This window comes from Thunnus maccoyii, chromosome 9 (genome assembly GCF_910596095.1).
Source record: "Thunnus maccoyii chromosome 9, fThuMac1.1, whole genome shotgun sequence".
NCBI lineage: Eukaryota > Metazoa > Chordata > Actinopteri > Scombriformes > Scombridae > Thunnus > Thunnus maccoyii.
In genome coordinates, this window is record NC_056541.1 from 27,226,138 (window position 1) to 27,238,852 (window position 12,715).

The following is a 12,715-nucleotide window of genomic DNA, read 5'->3' on the forward strand; positions in this document are numbered from 1 at the left end:
TCAGCACTTTTTGTGTTCTTTGTTTAAATTTGTCTGAAGTCCCTTCTGGCTAAATATGACATTTGTGATGTGTATGATGGTGTGTTTTTTAATTCCCTTCTTATCTTTGCAGTTTGAGAATGAACTGATAACAAAATTGGATCAAGAGGTAGAAGGCGGCCGTGGGGATGAGCAGTACAAAGTCCTGCTGGAGAAAACGTAAGGGAGAGGAGCAGATCAAATTGAAACTATTTTTTTTTATTCTGAGAATTGTTTTAGTAGACTAACACACCAATCAAAAATCCTTCAATTCTGTGTAATAGTGAATTCACACAGGATTGGTTCTAAAATAAACAAAGGCCTTTCATATTGTGTTTTTGAAAAAATCCTCAATGAGCCAGAAGGACAAGACGGTCTGTTAGAATTGTAAGCAACCTCTAATCAATAGAAACCCTTCAGGGCCATAATGTACAATCCCAAACAGTTTCAAAAACTCATTTGAATGTGTTGTCAAAAGGAAAGGCAGATTTTGGCAAAGAGACCAGAAGTAGAGATTTACAGCTGAAGAGTCGTCTGTGAAAGATTATTTGCTTGTATATGCAGGTTACTGGAGCACTGCAGACGCCACAGATACCTGTCTCAGTCAGGAGAGGAGCTGGCTCTGCTGCTGAGCAGCCTGCTGGAGAATCTACTGGCGTACCGCACCATCACACATGACGAAAGTCCCGAGCACCGCATGAGCTGCACCGTCAACGTGCTGGTACGCCCTGTGCTTTTGTTTACTAAAGGGTTAACACTGTTTGTGAGTGTACATAAGGCTTGAGACACAATGTTTTCAGGATTAAACATTTAAGACTTTTTTTATTGTAGAATTTCTACAAAGAAAAGAAGAGGGAAGACATTTACATCCGGTGAGTCACATTAAGACATAGAGCATCTGAACCACGGACCAGAGTGTTTATTGCATCTAACTGATGTGCTTTTATAACCAGGTACTTGTACAAGCTGCGAGATTTGCACCTGGACTGTGAGAACTACACAGAGGCCTCCTACACACTGCTGCTACATGCTGAATTACTGGAGGTCTCAGACACATCAAAATCCTCTTTTTTTTTTTTTTTGCAGTTTAAACAAGATTTTAAAAAGATATCTTTGAGCTGTTTAACCTTTGCTAATATCACCATGCCTCTAAATGTTGATATATGATACTTTGCTTCCCCAGTGGTCTGACAAACCCTGTGCGCCTCATCTTATTCCTCGAGATGGAGTGCATGTGTGGACCCAACAGGAGCTGAAAGAGAGGCTCATCCAGGAGATCATATGTTATTTGGATAAGGGCAAGGTGAGTTCTAACTGCTCTGCATGTGAGCTGATATACTTGTTTTGTTTTTGCATTATGCATTAATTACGCAGAAGTATGTTTGAAACCTGCCATCTGAGTAATCATTTCAAAACTGAGGAAGTTACTTAAGCTCGCACTCTAGCCGCAGGTTTCTTTTGTTGTGTCAGTATTCAGATCTCTCGCTGGCTGCTACTGTGAGGTGGAGTTTCAGCAAGGACAGCCGTGGGAGCCAGATGGCAAAGTCTAGCTCGTGCTCCTGTGTTTTTATCTTGATGTTTTATGTCCCCCTTTTAACTGAGTGATGCACGTCTTCTCAGATGTGGGAGAAGGCCATCGAGCTGGGCAAGCAGCTGGCCAAGATGCACGAGAGCCACATGTTTGACTTCATGGAGCTAAGCCAGCTGCTGGTAAGAGGTTGTGTACATTGTGATTCAGTCAGGCCTAGAACAGATTTAAATACCTCTGAAAAAGGCAACTTTATGAACTGATGAAAACAACTTAAATGTAGAATGTTTCATTGTTAGTGCCTCATTGATACTCTTCACATGTGTATTATGAACAGTCTGCTTGTTTCTCCAAGGCTGAATGCAAATGATTGAAAAAAACTGAAAGAAATAAGTGTGTGTTTACCAGGTATTGTCTGATGATGCTGAGCAGTTTGAATGTATTATGACTTTATAGTGTTAGTAGTTTAGTAAGTTTGTACTCCAGTAATCATTTCTCATAGTTACATAAAAGAAAGCGAGAGTAAGCACATTCTCCATTTTGAAAATGTTAATGGTGTTAATTCATTATGAATTATTTTTATTTTGCAACAATAACAGCCGACACACTGTACAGTACAGTATCTGCTGCATCCTCACCATCTTCCACTGTCCTCCGTTTCAGAAAAAACAAGCCGAGTTCTATGAAAATATAATGCATGCGATGCGGCCACAGCCGGAGTACTTTGCTGTAGGATATTATGGCCTTGGATTCCCTTCTTTCCTCAGGGTAAGAAAATGATTACCTATTTCAATATATCTTAGAGACTTAGAGAAACCCACATGCGTCCGTGCTTATGCAATGAGCTGGCTTTTTGAGACATTTCTCGGGGCAACATGCAATAATACCAATAAAGGTTATTGGCTTTTTGATAACACAAGAGAATGTCAGAATGAAGGCAGTCCTGTCAGGGTGTTGCACAAGCACACCTTTCATGTATTATGGAAAATAAGCTTGATTGTAATTCAAACACTAGCTTTTTTTTTTTTAATTGGGTTTCATTTGTTCTGTTACTCACTGAAATTTTCTGCCGCAGAACAAGATGTTCATCTACCGAGGCAAAGAGTACGAATGGCTTGAAGACTTCAGCTTAAAGCTGCTTTCTCAGTTCCCAAATGCAGTCCGGATGACCAGCACAGCCCCCCCTGGAGACAACATCAGTAACTCCCCTGGACAGTGTATCCTTACATGATAGCTTGTTGATTTTTTTTTTTTTTTTGATGATGATGATTACAGATAAAAAGAAATTCTGACTGAATACAGCTTGTCTTTGTCTGCTCTTCTTCTTCTTAGTCTTATCCTTAACTGAACTTCACAGACATCCAATGCTTTACTGTCAAGCCAGTTCTCACTGTACCGCACCAGTTTAAAGACAAGGGGGTTCCAGAACAGATATTAAAGTGAGTAACAGAATACTTAATGGCTGATTTATTTGGTCTTGAATGACCTGGATTTATAATTATCTGGTCGTATCACTAACTCACCACTGTCCTTCCCTGTTCTCTTGCAGCTATTACAGAACCAATGAAGTGGACCAGTTCCAGTATTCCAGGCCCTTCAGGAAGGGTGCAAAGGACCCAGACAATGAATTTGCAGTGAGCACTTTTTCATTTTACTTTAAAGCACTGAGCTCATATGTGTGATCACACACACACACAAACTCCCCAAAAATGTATAAACAAGTCTGTGTTTGCATATACATCACTCTGAAGACTAATAGACGTTAAAATGTCACATTTAAATATTTCAAATATGTTTTAATATTTAATCACTATGAATGCCGCCCTGCAGACCATGTGGATCGAGAGAACAACGTACATTACTGCCTATCGCTTCCCGGGGATTCTGAAATGGTTTGAAGTCAAATCTGTCTCAGTGGTAAGAAGCAGTTTTGACAGACATAATTTCCTCCACTTTAAATATTCCTCTAATTCATGTTACCTTTCATGTAATGCTCCTGATGTGCAGGAGGAGATCAGTCCTTTGGAGAACGCCATAGAAACCATGGAGATGGCCAATGAAAAGCTGAGTAACCTTGTGCAGCAGCAAGCCTGTGATCGCTCACTGTCCATCAACCCGTTGTCCATGATGCTAAGCGGCATTGTTGACCCTGCTGTCATGGGCGGCTTCTCCAACTATGAGAAGGTTTGACTCTTTCCTTTTAATAGGAGAATTTGTGTCATTGTCCTTCTACTTACCGTGTTTGTTAGATTTTCGCTATTTGCTAAATCAGGTTGAAGGTTTGTGCACTGTTGGCTGTAAAATAATTGATTTGGAAAATAATTTCTAGTATGACAAATTGCCAATCTACAGTAATAAGAAATCACACAACTTCAAACATTCATATAAATTTGGAAATACTTTTTTCATTAACATGAGTTCTGGCTGGCCTGAAGCCTGTTATGAGCTACAAGGTTCTATTCATAAGGGAGCCACTGTGGCCTCTTTGTCATGCTGTGGAAGCCTGTTCCTTGTGGCTTGAAGCTATATTTTAAAATGTTGCCCAATTTTCATCCTGTTTTCATCCTCTGCAGGCCTTCTTTACAGACACCTACAGCCAAGAGCACCCGGAGGACCACGAGCGCATTGAGGTTCTTAAACACCTCATCGCCCTGCAGGTAAATCCTTCTACCATCATTGTCATTGACTCTGGCCTCAAAGCAGAATATGTTTTGTAACGCTCGAGTGACTGTCTTCCCCTCCAGATCCCTCTCTTGGCAGATGGGATACGTATCCACGGGGAGAAGACGACGGAGCAGCTGAAGCCCTTACACAACCGTCTGGTTACTTGCTTCCAAGACCTTCGGGAGAAAGTGGAGAAGCATTATGGCGTCATAACCTTGGTGCGTTGCCAACCACAAACTCAATTTAATGTAAGAGGGTGCCAACTTAAGCTATTGGCCCACTTGCCTTCCTATCAAACGCTTCTCATTCAAAGCAGAGTGTACATTATATTAGTGCGGGACCATAAATCTTCCTTTAGCCAGTCCATTGCGACCTGTGTTTTGCCTGTCATTGTGCTCCTCCCCTGCCAAGATTCCCTGATGATGCTTAATCCCATTTGTGTGTCCCAGCCCTGCTCTCTCACTGAGAGGAAGAAGAGTCGCGTGGGCTCGGTGGTGATGCCCTACATCCTGTCCTCCACCCTGCGTCGCATGTCCACTGTCTCAACCCTCTCCAACGCCTCCTCAGGCCTCTCCAGTGGCTCCGCGTCCTCAGATGGACCCTCCTGCATTTCCTCCCAAGAGTCAGTCCCTGCATCCTCTCCCTGCTTTCTTTGTCTACCTTACACCCCCCTCTCTGGTTTTGAGTTTGTGTTCCTGCATTGCCATCACTACAATAACTGCTTTCTTCAAACACAGATTTTGTTTTAGCTTAAATCAAAAGCACTGTTTGTTGGGTTGTTTTTGTTTTGTTTTTTTTTGGTCTGATTGTACATCTTTCTGCATCTCTTTCTCTACCATCCCCCAATATTCACAAGCAGTTCCTTGTTGTCCCGTCCCAGTGATCGCAGGGCCTCGGTTTTGTCCCGCTCCGAGGAGGACAACAGGATTGCTAGAAAGAACAGGAAGGAGTGGAGTGTTAGCAAATCCCAGGTCCTACTGGAGAGGCAGTCAGATGCAGATGAGGTGAGGCTTTATCTTCAGGAGCTATTTTTATATATATGGTCTGCTATTTTCATTTCCATGCCCAACATACTTCGACTCGGGTGATTGTATAAGCTGTTTACAGGTCTTGGAGACCATATCATCCTGATATTAAATTTTTGTTATTCAGTTGTGAATTGGGAATAGCTCCATTTTGCTTCTCTCTTTTACATGGATGCCCATATCTTTTGTTTTCTGGTTTCATTCCAGACTCCTCCAGAGAAGCAGCAGAGGCCCAAGAGTTTACAATTAGGAGATCGACGGCTTACCCTCTCCCTGTACCAGGGTGTTTCATCCCAGCTCAGCCAGTCTAACCCTCTTAGCCCGCTACCTGCCTCTCCGCACACACCTCACACACCACGCAGCTCCAGTATGTAGCAAAACCAACTGCATGTCATCAATTTATTTCCTCTTAAAAATATGCCCTGCACACAGAAAAGGGGGAATATCATGCCTACTAACCTTGTGTAAGCACATTGTGGTCTAAAGCCCAAATCAGGTCTCTCTCACACACACAAACACACACACACACACACACACACACACACACCACACATATTCACAGATGCATGCGGTCTAAAAAAGCTTTTCTTTCTTTTCTGTGGTAGGTTATTCATCGCTTCTCAGTGACAATGATGCCAGTACCATTGACACCCCAGGGACACCCCCACCCATGCCTCCGAAGAAACACCCGCACGAGACTGACAATCCGGGGTTCTCTTCAGAGGTACAGCTGTTCAGAGAAAATAGCAGCCCCTGCATATTTAATGGCATGTAAATGTTAAAATATTCTGTTTTTATTTCCAGTTGAAGCCCCTCTCTCTCTTTCCCCCACAGTTCACTCCCCCGCTACCAATGAAAATTGAGAGCAAGCCTCCTCCGCCGCCTCCGAAAACACGGAAGTCGATGTTCCCCTCGTACGAGCACGGCCCCCAGTAAGGCTACACCCACATGCGGGCCTTAAAGTTTCACTAATTCTCTGATTTGGCTGTGATGAAAGCGCAGTATCATTTGTGGCATTGTGGAACAGATGCAGGACCATCTACGTGGGATGTATGCAGGATTTTAAGCGGTTAAAAATGTCTGTCTGATGCAAGTCACTAATAATTCCAAGCAGTCCTTTGTTGTACAGTTGCGGCTGTTGTTTTGTTTTTAAGCCTCGAGGAAGGATATGTGTGATGTTACTGTTATAAGAGGATATTATGGTACAAAAATGGAAATATGATTTGGGGTACATAAAGTCACCACAGCCTTTGATTCAGATGCTATGTGTGTTTTTTTTTTTTAATGAAATAGTGATTAGATGCTTTTTTCTTGAAGAAAAGTCACTATGGTGTACAGTGAAATTTCTTTATCACTCGCAGGGAAAAGGAATGACCAATGCTGCAATGTAATATTTTGTTTTTATGTGTTGGAGTGACACTGGATGACTGATTTTCCCCCTAAGCTGTTCATCGGCATTCCATATTTGAACAGGAAAAAGCTGCATTAGATACTTGTCAAACTTCACATTGATCAAGAGCAGGGAATACAATGTACAGAATGTACTGTAACTGATATATTTTTTTTATATGTAGTTATTTTGTGTCCGATGGTGGTGTTCATTAACACTATGATCAAACCCAATTTTTCTAAACCACAATGTTTCCGAAACACTGGATGGCATAAATGAATGTGATGCAGATTTTGCATTTGTTTTGATGTTTATGATGATCTGAATACTGTAAGTGATGCTTCCAAACAGCATCATGTTGATGTTGGTGTTTAGTGGAAGTTTTTGCTGAAAGGAATAGTTCGACATATGCTTATTTTCTTCGTAGGCAAGAGTTCGATGACAAGATCGATGACTTCTGACGTCTCAGAGTGGTATCAATCTAAGTCATCTAAGTGTATTCAAACATGTCAAACTATTCCTTTAAAGAACCCTAAACGCTGTATGGTACAAGCATAAATGCCTTTGAAGTTCACATAAGTTTTATATTTCAGGTGTTGGTAGATTTTCTTTTCATCAGTTCATGATTGAAATTTAAATTATTGCTATTCATTGAATTTTAATATTTCCACTGTTTTGCACACCCAGTGTGTACAGAGATGGTTTATTTTTATGCAGCATAAATGGAGTCTAATTTCAGCATTGTGCCTTATTATTGTGCACTGTTTAAAAGTGTGTGCCTTCAGAGTGCGAAATCTATGCATGCAAGCTCTATAGCTCTTTTTACAATGATCAAATTGAATTAAATTGTCAGTATTTTAGTTTTATTTTTAGATTGTTTTACAAGGGATGAACTTTTTCTACTTTACACATTTCCTAACAAGTATCAAAGAAATTTTATACAAACATTGCCTTGAGAGATATATGATTTTTTTATGAACAAACTGTTGACTGAACAAAAATAAAGACTTCTCGAAACACCTACAAACTCCCAGTTTTTTGGGTGACATTGATTCATTTAGAAAGGCATCTTCTCTATCTCTTTACTGTGATCCTGTCAACATGCTGGATAGCCACAGATCTCTGTGCCCTCACTGGAAACTTTGCACTGGCACACACAGTCATTTGGATGCTGCCAATAGCGTGAAAAATCACCAGTTCAAGCTTAAAGCATCTAACAAACTCGCATGAAACTGGTGATTTATGTAGTTCAAATACAATTAGGGTGAGTGTAGGAAAACAGCTTCGTTAGCTCACGCTAGTCTCACTTAGCCAGACCTATCTCTATGGCATGAGCTAAAGCAACATTATGTGGGGGGGCCGTCTGCAGGGAAGAGTTTATGAGATGTTTATAGGGGTTGTGTGATGGGTGCTGGTCTTGCTAATCTGGATTGCTAATGGCCTGTTCCTTCCTGTCAGATAGTAGAGTACAGGATATCACTCTCCCTGCAAGTCTCCTGAGTAATAACTATCTGAAGTGATGTTCACCCATGCAAGGAGAGCAGCGTTGCAACCGCCAGGTTTAGCTGGATGCTCAGGAGCGTTGCCATGGAAACAATCTCCATACTATAGACATGTTTACAAGTTTTGCTGTAAAGAATCCGAGGACATCAAGAGTCTCTTTCCTTTTATTTACATTGCAAATGTCTTTCCAGCTTCCTCTCAGCCGACAATGAGCCAATGATACATTTTTGCCGAACTCTTAGTCGTTATACAGAGTCTGAGGGAACACACACTCACACACACATTACCTTTGAGACATCGATGGAAAACAGCTGGAAGAAAACTACACAGATGGTCTCAAACTCTTAAATTTAAATCCTAATCAAAGACCTTTGGAAAAATAGAGAATAATCTTCCATTTTCTGAGTATTGCCTCCATACTGGCCAATGTTTGATCATATTGAGCTGTTTTTCCTCTGTCACGCTAAACTCAACTCCCTCTAATAGAGAGAGTCAGAAAGACAGGAGGGATGGCTGCCAGGGCCTTGGTATGACTTAACTCCCCTGCATCAAAGGCAAGTATGCCCTTTTTTACTTTGTCCATTTAGCTGCTGGAGGGATCCCGGGTGTCTGTGTGGAGTGGGATTAGCTGCACTATTGTATCTCTGCTTTGAACCTCACTAGGTGGTGCCAGAGGGTGTGATCTAATGGAGCATTGCAAAGAGGTCTGCTACATTTTTTTTAAACCTTTTTTTTCCCCTCTATTTACTCAGGGTAGGTTTGCAGGGCATGAGTGCACTTTTCAGGAACGCCCAGTTTCACGCCCACACACAGTTACACACAGTCACACCTGGGAGCAGTCAAGTGCAGGCAGACACTCCTGCTGAGGACCAACAAACAGCTGCACAAGAGAAGGTGGCGATTAGGTGTGCTTCCTCACTCCCCACCACCCCCCCGGCCCCATCAAGTTTATTTCTTGTTCCCCAAATGGTGCAGGGAGTTTGAACTGGCAGTCTTCCAGTTACTGATACCATCTGCAACCTGAGTAAGGAAAAACTCTTAAAACCTCTGTGATAAAAAAAAGAAAGAAAAAAAAACAGAATTCAGGTTGTGTGTACTTTCTTGTTTTATTAATAAGCTCTGTACTCTCACCACAGTCACATGTATTTCAGCATTTCAGCATTCAGCATTTTAGATGGGTACAGACTTACATCATGATACTTGTGGATCTATTTTACAGGCCCAACTATTGTTTGCGCTAATGAAATATTAATATTCATAGGTAGAGTCTGATGAGGTTTTGATTCAGAAGGTGAGCTTGTTACCTAGCCCCTCTGATCTGTGCAGCACTGTGCAACTCTACCCTCCCTGGTTTGACCGGCTTATACATTTGAAATACCTTATTGATGCAAGAAAATGTAATGACATTGTGATACAGCGGGACAATAGTCATTACTGAAACTGCCAGTGCAAAAGATAAAAGATTGAGCTAATTCAAAGTTTATTTAATGAGTTCAGACAATCACCAATTGATTTTAGCACAAAGACCCACAGCGCAAAGCAAATTGGCTTTTCAGTTTTTAAATTTTGCAGGAGCACTGCTGTGTTTGGACTTTTGTTCAGGCACCTTCAGATAAGACAAACACGGATATTCATCCAGGCAGACATTAAAGTCATGGAGCAGAGTTTTCCAGAGACTCTTTTTCCCATAGATCAGCACTATGGCGGTCACAGTCGTGTAGATGGCTGTGAACAAGAATGTGAGCACAATAGCGTTGTCGTGGTTCACTATTATCTGATAATTAACGTACAGGTCGACTATGAGGAAGAGCAGGAAGATGGCTACCAGAGACAGAGCCATCCGGATCACCCTCATCTGAGTGCCCAGCTTTGGGCCGTGGGCGCCGTTGGTACTGGCTTTCATGTGGCGGAGATGGATGGCCAGGTGGATTGAGATGGAGATGCAGCATTTTATCATGAGCACCCCCGGCAGTACATCAGCGAGGAGTAGATAGATGACTTCATAAATCTGGCCAGATTGGGTGTTGGGTGTTATAATCCCACAGTCTTTGTTCACTTGGGTGTAGTTGTCTGGTTTAAACACCACAAGCATTGGCATACAGGTGCTCAGGCCACACAGAGGGATGACAAAAACAGCTAAGGTCACATGTCTGAGGATGGCGGCTTGGATCTCTGTGTAGCAATGATTGGGTGTGCTCACCAGCTTGGTGCTGTAGTAGAATGTGAGAAAACTGGTGTCCCACACGATGGTGAACTTGAGGCTGAAGACCAACAGTAGCATGACAGTGTATGGCATCTGGTCAATGCGACAGCTATTGTCCACCTCATCCATGGTCATCCAGAAGTAACAGATCAGATGGTGAACCAAGGTTACCACCGACAGAGCCACGATGATGATTTCACAGGGGTTCCACTGCTTTTTCTGCCTGTAGTTCCGCAGACTCATCAAGAAGATGTAGAGGTTGAAGAAGACAGCCGTGACAGACAACAGACCTGTCACTACCCAGATGGCCACTTTATTTGCCCCTAACATAATGATAATCTTTAGCCCGAACACATCTGCAGTGTAAACCTTTATGAGAATAACTTAATCTTTATACCTCTGTGTACCACTCAGCAGTCTGTGTGCGGTTCTTAAGTGTTTTGTTTTTGCTGTGTTCAAAGAGATGACAAGTTGGCAAGAATTATGCACACACACTCCAAGCCAGACGAAACTTCATTTCTTCCACAGAATGGAATCAGTCACAGTTTGTCGCTGGGCCTGGGGAAAAGACTCACAAATTTAGCTTTTGAAATACATAAAATGGATTCAAATAAGCTCAATTAAAATCTTCTATAATGGTTAAAAATATATGTGAAATCTGCATTTAAGTTGGTCATATGTGCAAAGAAGTAAAGTGCAGCTGAGATAAGAGTGTTAAAGCAATTAGGGTAAAAAAAAAAAAAATCCCTATTTTTACCTCAGACAAAGGTTCCTTGGGTTGAATGAGAATTTATATCACTCTGAATCCCGCTTGCAGGTAGTCACAATACGTTGTCTGGCTCAATACTTTTGTCTGCAGCTGAAGAATTCTTTGTTTTGTTTTGTTTATTCAAGCATTAATCCTTGCCTGGAGTTGTCTGCAGGATGCACACAGCAAGGTGAAGTCCTTGGATTTAAGTGTTCCATGTCTGGGATAATATATAGGCATTAGATATGATTTGCATCAGTTATGACCACAGGTGGTGGTGGCGGTGTATTTGCATTGACATATAGGGTGGGGCAGGATATGCGCTCATTATGAATATCCATTGACTTTACTGTGTGTTAATCAGTGCACCATGGCAGATCAGCCAAATCCGTAGACCACACTTTACCGGACCCTGCATGCAAATGGTTATTCCTGCAGCTTAGCCACATATTTACAAACACCAAACCATACACACACACACACACACACACACACACACACACACACACATACACACACATACACACACACCTATTTACCTGATAAGAAAAGCAAATAACCTTTGAGTCACCTTCAGGAGCAGCCTTGTTAATGCAATATCTTATCACTGAAGTTTCTGCTGTGGAGGGGGGGGGGGGGGGACTGACTTTGTAGAGTGACTTTTAACAAGATGTTGAGTGAAATTATATTTCAGTCTATATTTTATTTAGATGTATTGTTTGCTTGTTTTACACTGAGTCAAAAGAAGCTAGATCCTAATACATATGCAATTATTATCCTCATCCACATTTTTTCCACATGAATTTTTAGCTTAGTTAAAACTATTACATAATTGAATGGCTAATCTCATACCAAACAATCCAAAAATTGGCAGATTCTGTCGTTTTGCACAGTAAAATAAAAATGCTCTTTTTATGCAAGATCTTGTTGAATCTTGATGTGAAAGTACACCCTGCAGTGGGAGTCACAAAGTCACAAAATCAAACACAGCAGAGGCAAATAGTAAACATGTTTTTGTGATGTGTGTGTAAGGAGGGTGGGGGGAGGGGATCTGCTGGCTACATTTTCAAGAAAAGCTAAAAGGGAAGCATGTCAAAAATTGAAAGTCTAATTTGGAGGCTTTTTTTTTTTTTTGATTATTTGAAACACTGTTTCTAGAAATGCCAAGCCTTTACAAATTAGTGCAGCACGGCATCTTGCCTTGAGGGGGTCCTGGGCAGAATTTATTGCTGAGGGCCCACCAACGCTCACTACTTCCTACAGCTCTTATTAATTCAACATATACTGCTCAAATACGGGTTCAGGCTAATAAAGGACCTTTTGAAGAGAGGTGGGGCCGCAGGCACAGTGCTGACTGCCTACTGAAAGTGGCAGCTGTGGGTTAGTGCCTCAACTATTAGCCATTACACTAATAACTAGTTTACTGGTTGCTCTGCAAAAACTGGAGAAACAGACAAGACAATTTTGCACCGCTTTGTTTTGCAAATGAAATTTGCCAGAAGGCAAATGCACAGAAGAGGATCAGAGACAGTTTGTCTGACCATGTTTATGCACTTCCATCAGAATTTTAGATTTTGATTAAGCTACAGCAGAGTGACTTGTTTTGCACCATCTTCATTTTTAATGCACACTCCAA

At 41.6% G+C, this 12,715-nt stretch overlaps 2 protein-coding genes across 5 annotated transcripts in view; one reads left to right on the forward strand and one right to left on the reverse strand.

The window, feature by feature from the left end:
• dock5 (dedicator of cytokinesis 5) overlaps nt 1-7,653 on the forward strand; it is a 29,723-nt gene extending 22,070 nt beyond the window's left edge. For 3 of the 4 annotated variants that reach the window (XM_042421287.1, XM_042421289.1, XM_042421290.1), the window contains 19 exons: nt 113-198; nt 583-739; nt 850-890; nt 972-1,062; nt 1,202-1,321; nt 1,639-1,728; nt 2,210-2,314; nt 2,622-2,763; nt 2,904-2,985; nt 3,096-3,180; nt 3,377-3,463; nt 3,554-3,730; nt 4,120-4,203; nt 4,291-4,428; nt 4,660-4,832; nt 5,070-5,214; nt 5,443-5,602; nt 5,841-5,959; nt 6,070-7,653. In XM_042421287.1, coding sequence (XP_042277221.1) covers nt 113-198; nt 583-739; nt 850-890; nt 972-1,062; nt 1,202-1,321; nt 1,639-1,728; nt 2,210-2,314; nt 2,622-2,763; nt 2,904-2,985; nt 3,096-3,180; nt 3,377-3,463; nt 3,554-3,730; nt 4,120-4,203; nt 4,291-4,428; nt 4,660-4,832; nt 5,070-5,214; nt 5,443-5,602; nt 5,841-5,959; nt 6,070-6,171 — 2,184 coding nt within the window. In that variant the 3' untranslated portion in view covers nt 6,172-7,653. The remainder of the gene's footprint in view (nt 1-112; nt 199-582; nt 740-849; nt 891-971; nt 1,063-1,201; nt 1,322-1,638; nt 1,729-2,209; nt 2,315-2,621; nt 2,764-2,903; nt 2,986-3,095; nt 3,181-3,376; nt 3,464-3,553; nt 3,731-4,119; nt 4,204-4,290; nt 4,429-4,659; nt 4,833-5,069; nt 5,215-5,442; nt 5,603-5,840; nt 5,960-6,069) is intronic. The other variant, XM_042421288.1, reaches the window with a different exon arrangement.
• A 2,027-nt stretch (nt 7,654-9,680) lies between these two features.
• Nucleotides 9,681-10,661, reverse strand: LOC121903844. Its single transcript, XM_042421237.1, has one exon. The coding sequence runs from the start codon at nt 10,659-10,661 to the stop codon at nt 9,681-9,683; it is 981 nt and encodes a 326-aa protein (XP_042277171.1).
• Nucleotides 10,662-12,715: the final 2,054 nt, after the last annotated feature.